Source organism: Thamnophis elegans, chromosome 12 (genome assembly GCF_009769535.1).
Source record: "Thamnophis elegans isolate rThaEle1 chromosome 12, rThaEle1.pri, whole genome shotgun sequence".
Taxonomy (NCBI): domain Eukaryota; kingdom Metazoa; phylum Chordata; class Lepidosauria; order Squamata; family Colubridae; genus Thamnophis; species Thamnophis elegans.
Window position 1 is genome coordinate 56626979 of NC_045552.1, and position 16143 is coordinate 56643121.

Sequence of the window (16143 nt, forward strand, 5' to 3'; positions counted from 1 at the left end):
ACACTGTGCTAGCAAATATAATTTCATGATGGGCTCTACCTACCTAGTCCGGCTGACAAAATGTTCCCAGTCCTTGGCAGTTTAAAAACCACAGTGGATGGCTTTCATATCTCCAGCTCCATTGTGACTTATTCCACAAATAAGTGTCTTCTTTGTGTTTCTTTGACACAAAGGGAAAAAAAAGGCTTCCTTTTCAATCTTACATACCCAGAGAATGCCAACCTCCGAAGTTCCAAGACCCCTTTCTCAAAATGAAACCATTCAAAGCACCAGAGTGTTGCTGTAAATCTATTTCTTAGAGGTTTTATGCCGCAGAAAAAGCCACCCCATGTTTTTTTTCGCAGCCTAAAACTCGCTCGGACTTGCTGCAAACGAACGTTTCTTGCCCTGAATCAATATTGCAAAAAGAGATTTTTTGTGACCCTCTCCTTATTTTGCCGTACCGAGACAGGCAAAGGGAGTGGAAGGGGATGTCGGATGTCCATTCTTGACCGACATCGGGACACAAAGGCAGCTGGGGTTTCATTGTGTGCTTCTGCCTCTCAGGGGCACCTTCATCAATAGGTCAATAGGCTGCCTTCATCCCCGCCTGGTCCCTCTGGCGCAGAATGGTCACCCAGTTCCAAGGTCAGCAGGAGGTCAGCCTTTTGTCTCCAGCCCCTGAAAGGTTTTAGAGCAAAAGGCTGGCTTTTAAAAGGTTCCCAAAGGTGGGAAAGCAAGAAAGAGGAGTGAGTTTGGCAAACATTTGCAAGATTTCAACAATCTTTCGCATTCCTGGCTTTCTGCCTCTTCCAATCATAGTGGAGGGATAGTTTGATCACTATGAGGGGCTGAGTAGAATATTTGCACACCCACGTAAAATTTATACTATTTGGGAAGTCCTATGGTGAAAAACGTATGGCCAATTTCGCAGTTTTGGTGTGTATTTAACAGCAAGGGATGGCAAACGATACCCTGGTCTTAGGGAATCCCAGAGTTCCCCGCCGGGTGATTCACTTAACAACTGCCAGCGACTCATTTCACAACCACAATTCTCATCCCAGTGAAGTCTGCAAGAGTAGATGGGAAGTTTTTAAAAACAACGAAAAACCAACCTCCTGCATTGTTTTATGTGTAAATGTCACAGTAGCCTGTCCACGGCTGTGCTTTCCATTTTGTCCCCAAGAAGAGTGAGGGGAAAAAGCTTTGTTCCAACGTTGCCCAGCTGGGGAGTCTGGTGCGGGAGAAAAAGAGGAGGGGGAGGAAATAGAAAGAATGTGGCAAGCGGGCTAGAAAGAGGGCAGTTAATTAACTCTGGCTTGCAAAACCAGCAGGCATCCTTCTTCTTCACGCTTTTGCACAATAATCTTTCCATTGCAAAATGCCTGTTGTCTTCCCCCCCAACCAATTACCAGAGTTTTTGTATGCAAGCCCTCAAGGAAAAGCAATTCCCTCCTCCCTGACTTCGTTTTCATCACACAACAATCCTGTGGGGTAGGCTAGGCTGAGAGATTGCAGCATTCAGAGCCTTCAAACGTGGTTTGTTTAGTTTAGTGGGGTATGTAAACCCAGTCTGGATTTTGCAAATGCTCCTCCTCGTCTATCAAGCCAGCAGGTTCTGCTTCACTAGACCAGTGTTTCTCAACCTTGGCAACTTGAAGATGTCCGGACTTCAACTCCTAGAATTCCCCAGCCAGCGAATGCTGAAAGGACATCTTCAAGTTGCCAAGGTTGAGAAACACTGCACTAGACGCAGGTCCGTACTTCAGGTTACCGGTGAAATTTGCTCATCCTTGTTTGTCCAATCCGAGCCGAGGTTGTAAAACACAAGGAAGCAAATCCTATTAAATCCTAGTTCCCACTTGTCACAAAGCCCAAGTGGCAGGTGGAAGTTAGCCTGGGTGTGTCATGTCAGCCTTTGCAAAGGGCTGGGAAACCAGATTTGCTTTTAAAGATGCCATCAGGTGGAAAGTTGGAGGGGGTTTGCATCCAATGCATGTTATGTGGCTACCCTGCATTTCAATCCTGTAGAATAAAAGGGGCATTTTTCAAACTTGGCTACTCGAAGAACAGTGGACTTCAATCCCTCAGCCAGCAAAAAGCCTAGAAGAAAGTCCTCCTGGAGTCCCAAAGGTGCTTCTTCAAGAGGAGACTGGATTTTCTGGTTTTCCCTTGGAGACGTTTTGCTTCTCATCCAAGCAACTTCTTCAACTCTGACTGGATGGTGGGGAAGAAGCTTCTTGGATACAAGGGAAACGTCTTCAAGAGAAAACAAAGAAAGTCCAGTTGCCCCTTGAAAAAGCACTTTTGGATGACTGATCTCTCCCGTTTGGAGTCTGTTTGTCATGGCCGCGCTCGGCCAGGAGGGGGAGCCCCTTCCGCAGCTCGAGAAACGGCGTGGCTTCTGCAGCACAAAAAGCCCGCAAAAGTTTTAAACGCGCCGAGTTTCCCTTGACACGTGTTTGCACGCCAAGCATGTGTGGCATCAGACACCACGGGACTTCATTACTTTTCATATGTATGTAAAGGGGCGCGTGGTTTTGTGTTTTGTTTTTCAAAGCAATGAAATAACTACCGTTATATTTTAAATACATCATTTAAGTTCCCGGCTGATTGGAGCGCGTTTGAAAGCAGTCCGACACCGAATGGATTAAAAAAAATTTAACAAGAGGAACCTCCGCGCATGCTCAGTTGCTTCGCAGCCTCATGGGGCGCCTACTTCCTTTTCGATGCGGCTGCGCGGAAGCGCCGCTTCAACCCTTCCCGGAAAGCGAAAGCAAATGCGCACGCGCGACTCTCCTTCCACACGCGAGATAGGATGTTGGCCTCATCCCAACCGTCGCGCGGCCTTCTGCGCAAGCGCCTCGTCGACCGTTCCCCCCCCCCCGCTGCCTTTTGGGGGCGTTTCCTTCTTTCCCCGTTTCCCTAGGCGCATGCGCAGCGAGGGCGTCCGCCAGGGGAGGGGAAGAGGGAGGGCGACGTGCGGGATGACGTAGAACGCCGGTAGCGCGGCCGACGCTCTCTCGCTCGCTGGCGGCGCGCCGTGCGTCCCTTGCGTGCTGGCGTCAGGCTCCGCGGCGCAGCGTCGCCTCTCCTGCTGCCCCTCCGAATGAAAGGGAGCGGGCGAGCGGCGGAGGTCCCGGTCGGCTTCTGAGCGGCGCTTCCCGCGAGTCCTCCTCCGGTTGCGCCGGCCTCCTCGGCCTGAGCCGCCCGGTGAGTCCCACGCCCGGACGCCACCCCGGCAGGTTGCTATGGAAACCGCCCCCCTCCCCCCCTTTCCCTGGGGGGCAGGGGTCCGAGAGAGAAGGGCCGCCGCTTCCGGGGAGCTCCGACCCTGCCCGGCCACGCGGGGAGGCCGGACCAGCCCTCCTGCTGCTGGGGGTGGAGGGGTCCCCGCAGGCCCCGGGGAAAGGGCCGGGGATGGGGAGCCCGATCCTGCCCAGGAGGCTCCTCGGAAGGAAAGGGGGCGCTGCCTCCAAGAGGAGGGAGCTGATGGGCCCTGGGCAGGGGGCTTCCAGGCCAAGCTGGCGGGAAGAGACCTACTTGCGGGTGGGTGGGGGGCTCTGCTGTGTCCTGGCTGGCACTTTCCCACGACTCTCCCATCCGCCACAGGGAGACCCCACCGGCCCACCTGAGGAGCTGCAGGGTTGCCCCAGGGGCCCAGCTCTGCCAATGGGCCTTTTCCTGGCATCCCCACCTTAGGAGGCCATCCTGTGCCCCTCCTCTCTTCCAGGCTGCCTCCGACACCCCACCCCTCCTGCAAAGGAGCCCCCAGGGAGGCCGGGTGGGGGGGAGGCAGCCTGGAAGAGAGGAGGGGCACAGGATGGCCTCCTAAGGTGGGGATGCCAGGAAAAGGCCCATTGGCAGAGCTGGGCCCCTGGGGCAGCCCTGCAACAGTTTGCAGCTCCTCAGGTGGGCCGGTGGGGTCTCCCTGTGGCGGATGGGAGAGTCGTGGGAAAGTGCCAGCCAGGACACAGCAGAGCTAGTGGGAAAGGCCAGCTTTGCCCAGCCCAGCCCAGCTGGTGCAGGGCATTTCCCACAGTGCTCCCTCCTGAACCGGAGCCTCCTCTGCTGAAGGGGTGCCAGTGGCTTTGGTAGAGGCGGAATGCCCTTTCTGAATCCATGGTTTACTACCACGGCCCCCTCCCAGGCCCCCTCCCAAGTCTTATGTCGCCCCTAAACTCTGTAATTGAAGGGCTCAAAGGGAGGAGGTGCCTTTGCTCCCATGGGGCTTCTCTCCCGCTTCCCACCTTTGCAGGGGGGGGGTCCCTGGAGTCTGGCCAGAGGGGCCTTATTCTCATCCCAGGGAGGCCGAGGGGGGCTTTGCATTCTCAGTTGAGTGTATCGCCTTCCGACTGCAAAGGAACCACGGAAGGAGTTGGGCTCTCAAAAGATTGTGTCCAAACCCACAAGAGACCCAAGTTCTCGCCTTTGATTTAATGTCTGGGTGGCCGTAAGAAATTGGGGCGAGGGGTGAAAGCGTGCTATGTGCAGGCTCTGTGGGCTGATCGAGATGCCCTTTGGATAACGTGCCAACTTGGCATTCGACTTCTGAGGCTTGCTCCCCATTGCTGGCTAATTCAAGAAATGACCCTGCTAATCCTTTGAGGTGCCACCTGTACACCTGCATAGGTGTGAAAGTATGCACCAGTATTTAATCTTTTCTTCACATGGTTAACCTAGGTGTCCAACATCATATTTTGAGGGGGGGGGGGAGATTGGCTTTGTCATTACCTGTATTCTGCAAGTCTTTAAGGCTAAGGTGATGCCGTGGGCACCTGTCTTTTCTACCTTCTAACTGCAGTGAATGGTCTGAATAATCGAGAGACCTGAAAGAGATTTTAAGGGTGGGATGACAAAACTAGCCATGTAGAGGAACAGATTTTACAGTGTTTATTTATAGAGTGAACAATATTATTTTTAGCTATTTGCTCTATATTTCTGAAACGAGGTTGGTACAGTGTATCTACTGTGGCAAAAGTTCCACAGTTGCAACTGTGTGGTTGCAAATCCAAGAAACCCATGTTTGAAAGCTTGCCTATAAGTCAATATCTCAGAATTCCTCCAGGTATTTGGTCTTCTTGAGATCTAGGAAGTGTGAATCTCTTGGAAAAGCGACATGCTAAGGCTTGACTGGCAGCTCAGAGGGAGCCAGCATGTGGACCAGCTCTTGAATTTCCCTCCTTGCCCTCAGCTTAGGTGACATCACTGCTGCCCTCCCTCCTTTGGGGCTGAATAAAGCCGGCTGCTGTGGAGCTGTCTTTTTAGGACCATTCTCTCCCCCCTCCCTTGCTTTTGGAACCATCCATTTCGGAAAGCAGTGGAGGCTATTCGAAGGGCATACCATGCAGCTGATATTTGGGGGGGGGGAGAAGGGGAACCAAGCTTGCCTTCTTATGAGGAAGCCTCTTGCACCAAAGATAGTCTTGCTTCCCTAGACAGCCCTGTTTTCCAAAGCTAAAGTCAAGAAGGATGTCCTCAGCTTAGTGGCCCCACGGAAGGGCCCAGTCTAGTATGTCTTTAGCTGGGGTGCTGAGTGGTGCTGTGCGTGAGAAGGTAAGGCTTGGGTTTGTGTGCGAAATATTTCTGGAATTCACGTCACGTTAATATGCATCTCACAGTGATGTGAGACTGTGTTGCCACAGCGAAGAAAACATTGCTAAGCTTTTTTTTTTTTTTAAAGAGGCATTAAACCACTGTTAGCTCAGAACTTGTCAAATGAGCTTTCAATACCAAAACCACAAATGCATATCTGGATTATTATTATTTTTATCAGAATGTATTCATGTTCTGCTATCTGGAACCCTTCTAATATATTGGGCTATGACCCAAATCATTCACAAAACAGGTTGGGAAAGAACCTGGTGCCAGTAAACTAAGGCTGTGTAGAGTTATTTTAAACATTAATCTCTGTTCAAAACAAGTACCCTTATTACCAAGACCAGAGCCATGCACTGGCTTCCTCGACCTAAGGCTCTTTGAGGGCATGGAATTATGTGCCATCAAAGAGCATTATTATGGGGAGGGTCGCCCAGAAAACTGAATGAAACCATATTGGATGTGTCTGATCCAAAATCAGATAATCATCGTTGGGACATCGCAATATGGAATGATTTTGCTTTGATTTTTTTTCCTGTTTGGGGGAGAAATTTTCCACTAATTTTTATTCCTTTAAAAATGTTTGTAACATGGCAGTAAGCCAACTTCCTCTTGTATATAAATCAACTACTTACGGCTTTATCTTTGAATGCAAAGAATGTCCATATTCAGTACATTCGTTTTCAGATTCCCGCTTTCTAGAATTTGGATACCATGGGCACTTCCAGAAATTCCGAAAAGAAGGAAACTTTAAAATAAGGCTGCTTTGTTCCCATAGCCCAAAGATCGTGACACCTCCTCTCCTGCAGTCCTAGTCTTTGCAGGTTGTCTTTGGAGAATTATTGTTTTTCACTGAGTCACAGTTTTTTTCCCCTTGTAGAATGACACTTTTGGAAGCATGCAGGTCTGTTAGAGGAGTCACACCTCTTCCTGTTTCCCTTTGGGTGCTTAATGATGAAGCTGGCTTTGATGAGTGATACTGAGGAGCTTCCCTGCACTTCCATAAATAAAAGTAACATTTCTGTTGGTTGTTTTTCCTAGTTTTTAGCCAGAATTGAAGTGGTGTCCTTCAAGTCATTTTTTAAAAAACCATGTCGGGTACCGTTGGGCAGAAGAAGGGCCCCAGGAGGCAGCGCAAGTGTGGCTTTTGCCGATCCAACAAAGAAGATGAATGTGGGCAGCTGTTGCTCTCTGAAAACCAGAAGGTGGCAGCCCATCATAAATGTATGGTGAGTCCCACAAGTGAGGGGGGCCAGTGCAGGTGGTGGCAGAGGAGGAAAGAGGTATACAATTCTTCCTTGCCTCTTTCTTCTCCCAGAAGCCTCTGTGCTTGCCTTTAGCATGTGCCTTTCCTCGTTGTGATTTAGCCTAGCTGGTGTTCATGTGACTTTAACCTCTGCCAGCTGTTATGTCTGATTCCTGAGCTAACATCTGCCTTAGCCCTAGGAGGACTAGGCTGCCCATTGTGTCCGTTACATTGAAGGCAATTTCAGAACGATGGCCTTGCTAGTCTCATATCCTTTTGTGACGGTGACAAAGACTTCCCTGCACTGGGCTCACCTATGATGGATTGAATGTATTCCGATCTGCAAGAGCGTAACAAGGTTCTAAGTAATCTTTTTCTGTATGTCTAGCTTTCCTCGTCTGCTCTGGTGTCTTCACACACTGATAATGAGAGTCTTGGAGGTTTTTCCATTGAAGATGTACAGAAAGAAATGAAAAGAGGCACAAAACTGTAAGTTAGCATTGCTGTAGTAATAGAACCTAAACATGGATGTTCATTGTTAAAATCTCGTCTTGGTACAAACCTTCCCTAATCTGAGCATAAAATTGTAAGGGACTATATGGGTGTAGCGATCCAGTCATGTGGAAGAAATGGATATTTAAGCTGTTCTTCTATTTAGAAGTAGCTCTGTAGTTGCTTTTCAAAGAATTGGGTGTATTGTATTGTGATATGGTCAATAGAACAGAAAATTCCTAAGTAGAGGTTTCCTTGAGTCATCAGATATTCTGAAAATGATAGACTGTTTTAAATTTTATTTGCTGTCCTTTTGTACCTGGAGCTCTAGGTGGTTTAGAGCATTTTATGAGAGATGTTTCAAACTGTGCCCAGGGAGGTGCTAGCTTTAGCTATTCTCCTATGTTGCTCCTCCAGAAAGGCACAATTAAAGCTTGATGTTAAATATGTCTGTGATGGAGCTGCAAATTGCAACCCCTTGAAGATCTGTGAATGTGGGGCAGACCGTGGACAAAGGCAATCATGAAAGTAATGGGGTCCAGGCCATGTGAGATTTTACACAATTTATCAGCAGACTCTAGTTAAATTGCCACTAATATAATGTTCAAATCAGATAAGCAGTGGACCAATCTTGCAGTAGTCCTATCTGCAGAACGTTTAATATATACTCGTGTGGGGAGACACTGCAGTGAAATGCCTGATGAACACATGAAGCTATGTGGTCTTGCTGCCTAGGAACCCTGAGTAACAGTGGCTTTTTAGATTGTGGACCAGAAGTTGAGATTCCTCTGAGCAGAGATGCCAGCAGATAAATGTGGGACCTTGTGCACACAAACGTCGTCCTTTGTCTTGTCAGAAGAGTTCAACCCTTAGACCGGGAATATTTGCTTTGTTTTGTACCCCAGTCTCTTCTGGTAGATGCAGTACAATTTTGGCTCTATCAAAATCAGTGGTGGCATCGCCGTTAATTCCAGTGAAGTGGGAGCTACTATTCTCATCTCAGTGGAAGAGACAGTGATTTGGGTTATCAGCCCATTCAAGATTAATCCGGAGATGAAGAAGCTTAGAAATCCCGGCTTGTGGTTCATGGCCAGTTAGTTCCCAGAAGGTTAAATTGTGCTGGATGTCCAGTGTGGTTATCTCCCAGCTACTAGGTAGAAGGTCAGCTGTGGAATGTTTTTGCCCGGCTTCTGAAGATGCTCTTCTGCTTTTCATTTTGGGGCTGTAACTGGAGCCTTGCCTGCTCTCATTTTAAAATAGCAGTTAAAGGGCAGGCCGGGTTATCTCACCCCGTCTCTGTTGCTGTCCACCGGGAGAGCAGAAGCCCTAATGGGGTAGTTATCCTTTTTCTTTCAGAAGTGCTCTCTATGCCATTGCCCAGGGCAACCATTGGCTGTGATGTAAAAACCTGCCACAAGACGTATCACTATTATTGTGCATTGCATGATCAAGCACAAATCCGAGAGAAACCTTCGCAGGGCATATATATGTGAGTATGTCTCATGAAATTGAAGGGATCCAGCACTTTTTTTTTAAATGGTTGCCATCTTAGCTAAAGCCCCAGAATAGTTAAGTAACTTGGTTTTTCTCTTGTGTTCTGTTCCTAGGATATTATGTCGAAAACACAAGAAAGCACCACACAATTCTGAAGGTAAAGCCATACACAGTTTGTGATGGTTCTTAGCTCTCTGGATCAAACACTCCGGTTTTTCCCCCTCCGTGAAAAGTGTCAAGAGTGGTCATGAAAACAAGCATTGTCTTTGAATCAGTTTAAAATTCCTTTCTAGGGAGTTCTTCCCCAAACTGTATGCCCCTCAGATACACTCAGCTAGGGTTCCTATAATCCCCAGCAACTGAATGGATTGGGAGGGATGGGAATTGCAGCCAACCCATTTTAAGAGCAATGGGTTGTGTAGGAGTGCTTGCAAGGAATGTTGAAAGGTGGAAGAGGAATTGTGTTGCTTTGGCAATTTCTAATTTTTGGCTCAGAAACAATAACGGAAGTGAGCAGAGAGAGGGATATAGGAATTAATAGCCCACCTCTAAATCAGGATGGATATAATAAAAGATTTGCTTTGATAGTTGTAACCTTCTTCCTAGCAGCCTTCGGTCTTTAATGGTGAAATGGAGCTGCTGTTTTGAGATGGGCCCCCAGAATTTCTAGTGTGTCTACAGAATTGGATCACAAGTCAAACCCTTCAAGTTGCTTGTCTCTGTGTTTTACCTTTTTCCACTCCAGCAGATTTAGAAGAAGGTCTAAATGAACATGAGCTGGATCCGTCTCCTCCCAAGAAAAGGGGGCGCAAAGGAAGGCCCAGAAAGACAAGCCTTAAAGGGCAGTCGGAAGATGCTCGGTCAACCTCTTCGCACGGCACAGATGACGTAGAGAGCAGTTCTTATGTAAGGAGTTTGGTGTGTTAAAACCTCTTCAAAGAAGTTCCAGGCTTTCTCTCAGTTGCCTTCTCTGGAAACCGTATTTGTTTTTCTGGCATATTATATGTCTTTTTCTTTCAGAGAGACAGATCACCCCACAGAAGCAGCCCCAATGATACAAAACCTAAATGTGGATTCTGTCATGCAGGTGAAGAAGAAAATGAAGCTAGAGGGAAGCTTCATATATTCAATGCCAAAAAGGCAGCAGCACATTACAAGTGCATGGTGAGAAATAGAATGGTCTCTTCCCTTTTTTCTGGTTCACTGGGTAGTCCTAAATCAAACCTGGGCACTTTAAGACCTGTGGACTTCAACTCCCAGAGTTCCTCAGCCAGCAGTTTTCCAAATATTTCATCTGTCCTTGTTAGGCTCTGTCATTATTACCCTAACCTTGAATTAGAACATTATGATTCTAACTCTTCAAAAATTGTAATTTTAAAAGATGGCTTAGTGTTACGTGTGTGGTCTGATTCGGTAGCAAGCAGGGAATAGGTAAGCAATTAGGCTTTTGGGGCACTTGGCATTCAGCGCCGTCAGACCCAAGGACTGTTTGCCAAGAAGAGTTGGGAGGCACTCAAGAAATGGGCCCTCCAGCCTCGCATAGCATCTGGGTGGCTTCCCCCTCTGGGTCCCTTTCCTAGTCAAGCCTTCTGGTCCGAGAGCTGTCCCTGGTTTTTGCCTTAAGCCAGGTTTCAGCTGCGCTTCTGAAGCCTTATGTCTCTTTTTCTTCCCAGCTGTTCTCTTCTGGTACTGTGCAACTGACAACAACTTCCAGGGCAGAGTTTGGTGATTTGATATTAAAACTGTACTTCAAGAAATCAAACGCGGAAAACGAATGGTATGCCCTTTCAGTTTGAAACTTGATGTTACACCTCTGTTTTGTCTCATGCAAAGATCTGAGGGATGCCTGTAGGAGTCCCTTTCCCTTTTTTTCTCACGGTGAGCACATGACCAGAGTGGCCCAGTTTACAGTGGCGGTTAGGCAGAGGTTTTAGTCTTGCCATTATTCCTGTGCGGGCCTATAACCTTCAGCTTGGAGGAAAGGCCCAGCCTTACTTCACCTCCTCCTCCTCCTCTTCTTATTTCTCTCTTCATGACAGAAGTGTACCCTCTGTAGTCAGTCTGGCGCTACGATTGGATGTGAAATTAAGCTTGTATCAAGACTTACCATTACCATTGTGGAGTACAGGACAAAGCAAAATACATTGAAAACATGTCACGGGGCATTTACAGTAAGTGAGTTGTATCTCTCTCTGTGCATTTGATTCTGGGCAGCTACATTATTTTTTTCTAAAGAAATCTGTAAACCTAGGACATTGGTAAAAACTAATGGTGTACTGATTCGGCTGAAGGAGTTCTAAATCAGGAAGTATATTCAGGTCAAGGCCTGGAAAGCATACTTGCTGAAATTGCCTTACATTTGTTTAGATTGGTTAGGAAACATGGGCCGCTCGAGGACATGAGACAACATGTCTCTAGGAGACTGTGCTGCATTTTTGTGACTGTTTCTGAGTTCATTATGTGGCTTCTAATGCAAATATCAGTGTTTCCTCCTTTCAAGCTGTTAACTGACCTTTCCTAGGTAGCTGATGTTGAGAACTGGGGCTTATGTATAGCAGATGCCTCATCTAAGCAGAAGTTGAATAAAGTGCCATTACTTGATGTGCTAACCCAAGCAGCCTCTGGTGCATGAAATCCAGGCCAGGGAGTGCCTTGGCTGAGATTACAGGCTGCCAGGTCAGCCCCTTGTTTAACTGCCATAACAGATCCCTTTCTCAAATTTCCTCCAGGCTTTATTGTAAAAACCATAGTGGAAATGACGAACGAGACGAAGAGGAGTGAGGAGCGAGAAAATAAAAGCCGTGCAAAAGTTCGGTAGCTGATCACAGTGCAATTCCTCAGCAGCAGCAGCTCAATGGAAATTAGGTATGAAGTTGTCACCTGCCAGTCCTCCTCCTGAGTTACCACTGTACAATTGATGTAGTTGTTGTTAGTGGTAAGACATTTTAAGCCGAGCATATGCCAATAAGTGGTTTTTGGTTTTGTTTTATTTTTTTAAAAAACTGGAGGCCCCTTGGCACAAAAAACTGGGGAGATTTCTCAAATTCATCTAACTCTAAAGAAGACTCCACTCATCGGTCAATAAATATTGCTGTTATGTTCGATCATGCTTTTATTCTCGACTATTTTAAAAATTTATCTTTCCTCATCACTATTAAATAGGTTTCAAGTGACTGAGTTAAACTGGGAATGAATAAGACATCCATAACTACTAACCTTTTTTAATGCTTAGTAACTTTTTTTCTACTGCCTGTTAGAAATATCCTTGAACTGCCAGAAACGTTCACGTGTATGATGAGCCTTCAGCAGAAGTTGTTTCACATGTCAATATTATGTAGGTAATCTGCAGTGCCTGGAGAAACACGATATCAATGAGATGTAAATTATACAATGTCAACACTGTGGCAGATGATGTAATAGTAAATTCTGTTCCTGGACCTGGAATTAAATTCTCAGATTTGGAAAACACTCAGTGGCTTTGTGAACACAGCGACCGTCGGAAGTTCTTACTTGCAAATTGATGTGCCTGTTTCGATAGCAAGGGCTGTTAGAATGTGTGCATTTTACCTTATCCTTCCCGTGCAAATTACAGAAGGCAATGGACTGATCCCTTTTGCAAAACGGCCAATGTACAAAAAGCAATTCTCAGCTCCAGATACCTGCTTTGAGTCTTTGGTGTGGTTCTTTTGGGAGACTCTACTGCCCGCAGACCTCTCCGGCCGCTGCTGACTGTAAGATGTGAGATTTGAGAGTTATACCAAAAGGCTGTGATGGCTCTTTCTTTCTTTCCAGTCTCCTTTTATTTGAACCCTGTTGCTGGAATAACTGAAAACAAGGTGTTGTCTTCTGGGAGTGTTCAGTGCTGGCCCATTTCTCCTAGATTTCCAAGTTACTGCTTAATGCTTACTTGGAATTTAATTCCCCTCTATTGGACATCATACCTCAAGTGCTCTGTGCTGTGTAGAACACAAGTTTTGTCCAAATATATATATGCAGATCCTATATGCTGTAAGAAGAATGAAATAAGACACCGAGTCTTGTCTTTTTGTTTTTGTTTTTGAGGTAAGAGGTCAGTAATTATTTTGTGTCGTGTGACCACTATATGAGAATGTTTTGATATTTCATCAAGTTTCCTGGCAGATCAGTGAGTGCTATTAACCTGCAAGGATGGCTTGAAATTATGTTAAGTCTTAACATCCCAGTTTTGACATCATAGAATCCTGATATTTCTTGTAATTGCTCAGGTGTTTTGGTTCAAACTATTCTAAAAACAAAGTTAAACTTGTTAGCAAACTGCCAATTTCACTCTTCAGATATTTTTCTTATCTCTCAAATGTCAGATCAAGGCAGCAGATTGGAACAGGCTGATAGTTGGATGAAAAGCTGAGAACTTTTCACTTGCGTTGACACTGCAAAAAAACCCCTCTGTGATATCTTTGTTTATGAAGTCTTGTTTATTTTTTTATTTTTAACCTTTTGTCTGCTTTTTTAAAAAAATGCATTTCATTGTCCTTGAGGGACTCACTATTGTGCATAGAACCTCTAAGGCTCTCAAGTTGGAATTTAATCCATTTGGGTTTGAAAACTTCCTGAAGAATGCAGTTTAGTAGGAAAGTTGTGTATAAAAATAAATATGTTAATTGCTCTTATGCCATTGACCAATTTTTTTTATTTTGTAATGTAACTTTCAAAATTAAAGGCGCCACTTGTACTGAAATAGATTTTTTAGCAGGCTGTGCGGTTTTTCAAAAGAATGGGTTGTGTTGTGTCTTTAAATGTGTAAAGATTTGCATTTCTTTCGCAGGATCTCAGTACCCTCTTTCATTTTTATTTCTCAGGACATCTATACTTTGTCCTTTGATTCACATACTTAAAAAGCCACAGTGGGAGTTCCTTTTCCATTCCATTTATTTAAAAGGACTAATCGGTAGAACATTCTTTCTCTTCTGATGTGAAGACCATGAACACTCATTGTAACTTCCTGTTTAATTCTGATATGCACGAGAAAAGCTGACAGCTATGGAAACTCTGCCTTGTGGACTTAGTTAAAAATGGGGTGATGTTATACATGCCACTTCAATGGGAAATTCTGTTTCCAGTCTTATTTCTATCTGCAGTAGCTTTCCACACAGCAAAGTTCATAAAAGGGCAAAGTGTTGAAATGATCAGATTCCATGATTTGCCTGAAATAATATTAGAATTTCATCACTGATGTTTTACTTTTAAAACAAAAATGGCCTTTCACAATAAAAGGTGTAACTCTGCTTTCTGTGCTCTCTGAGTAGACCACAGTTGCCAGAACGAAAGGCACAATACACCCTAACACTTGTAGGGTCCTCTCTTGAGTCTGCTCAATAGCCTTTTGGTTTTCTGGAACTAGCAAAATTGGTTACATGCAAATGCTGTCATTTTTAGGCCATACAGAACATGGTTCCCTTCCAACTCACTGCTAGAAATTCTTGCTGAGGGTGCAATGGAGGAGCACTCAAGAGAAAAATGTCAATATCGATCATTTGCAGCCATATGTAAAACTTGTAAGTAAATTCTGTTGGATTCAGAAGTGGTCCTATTTCAGTTCATTGCCCGTATTATTATTTTTTTGCTTGCTTAACAGGGAATTTTCTACAGCATGTTGTATATTCAGCCATGTATACTCATCAAGTCCTGCTGCAGATGTAAATCTGCTTTTGTACTTTCCTCGACTGGGGTCATAGCAACTGTGTCGGAACATAGCTTCTCCTAAGCAGCACTTTTGCTTCTAGGACAAAAGAGCCCTACAGAAGAATGGAAGTTAGTCTACTGTACCCACTCCACAGACTATTATTTCCCACCAAGTCTTCAATACTATTGTAAATATTCATTTGTATAGTGTTATCAGTGTGTGTGTATATTCCTTAGGAGCATAAAAAAATTGTCCCTGCTTCTAAAAGTTATTGTCTAAAATTGATCTCAAGAGGGCAACAGATGAAGAAGTATGTGAGGTAGTTCCTGCTCATAACCCATGTAGTGTAATCTTGTGCTCACTTGAAATACGCATCCTAAACATGGCAAGATTTATTTCTGACCAAATGATAGTGTTGTACTTGTTTCAGAAATACCTGTAATTCTTGGCTATGCCTTAAAAAGCTCTTTAGTTCTGCTTTGTTGCATTTTTTTTTAAAAACTGGATTAGAACTAATCAGGTTTTATTTTAAATGCAGTCATATAAAGAAAAGTGGCTTTTTGGGGTTTCAGACAAAGTCTGACTTGCCTTCATTCTGCTGGAAAAACAATGATCTTTTGAAAATATATGTGTCATCATGCTCCAAACAATTCCTTATTTCTTTGAATTATCAGCCACATTAGAACAAGGTTTGCTCTTGAAACACAGATATGTTCTATTCCATACTGTATAGAAGCTGTCATTTTTATTCTTTAGAAGGTACAGAAGCAATGATAACTACAAGTTTATTACATCTCCAAAAGCAATTTATACAGGCAGAGAACAAAGAGAGAGCAGATAAACAATGAAGATAAGACCTAGAACAGATAGTTGCCAAAATATATTAGGAAATAAAAGAGTAATGATCTAGCACATCTGATAACAATGATGCAAGTATCAATGAGTAATTTGAAGGATATCACCACTTTATTTAAGGTAGGCATCTGGAAGAGAACTTTGGGTAAATATAATACCATATTCGTCCATGGACGGCTGCAAAGAGAGGTAGAAGTCTGCCTCTTTAGGCCCCGCAGTCATTTGTTTAGCAATCTCAGGGCAAGCAAACTCTGCAAATTTAAACTTAGAAGGATGGTAGGATTCATCTCCTGTTGACTTAACGGCCCTTGAATACCAATGCAACCCATTGGAAACAGAAACACAGATAATATTTAACAAGACCTCCTTGTCTTACCTGCTGAACAAAGGACAGAGTCCCCGATCAATGGGTTTGGCAGCCCACAGGTGTTTTCCAAGTGGGTGCAAATTAGCACACGCCAAGAGAACCATAGCAACACACGCGCAAGTCGTACCAACGGTTTCTGCATGAATAAAGCAAAAGGCAGTACAAGAACAGGTCAAATGGTCTGTCATAAAGAAGGGCAATTGAACACCTTTTTTTGTTAAATAAAAAAAATGACACTATGCCCAGGCATCCGCCATTCAGAAGAACACAAATATTTTTTGAAAAAAGTCCTATCTTTGGAAGTATTTTTTTTTTGTGCTTGACCCTTCGGTCTACCAATTGCATAGCCCTCTATTCACCTAGACCATAGTCTACCTTGCTGGAACTAACTAATATATAGATGAAATGGATTTTTAATTCTTAACAGCTCTGAAATCTTCCAGCAGGGCT

General features: G+C 44.8%; 1 protein-coding gene across 1 annotated transcript; it reads left to right on the forward strand.

Annotated features, from left to right (window-relative positions):
• The first annotated feature begins 2941 nt into the window (after positions 1-2941).
• On the forward strand, positions 2942-13530 carry LOC116515878 (PHD finger protein 6-like). The gene is given in 15 exon segments (XM_032228164.1): positions 2942-3192; positions 6619-6806; positions 7212-7316; positions 8675-8696; positions 8699-8804; positions 8923-8966; positions 9555-9715; positions 9830-9973; positions 10483-10534; positions 10537-10586; positions 10849-10897; positions 10900-10984; positions 11539-11587; positions 11589-11646; positions 11649-13530. Coding segments are annotated over 14 exon segments (1089 nt in total). The 5' UTR covers positions 2942-3192; positions 6619-6668; the 3' UTR covers positions 11675-13530.
• The last annotated feature ends 2613 nt before the right edge of the window (positions 13531-16143 follow it).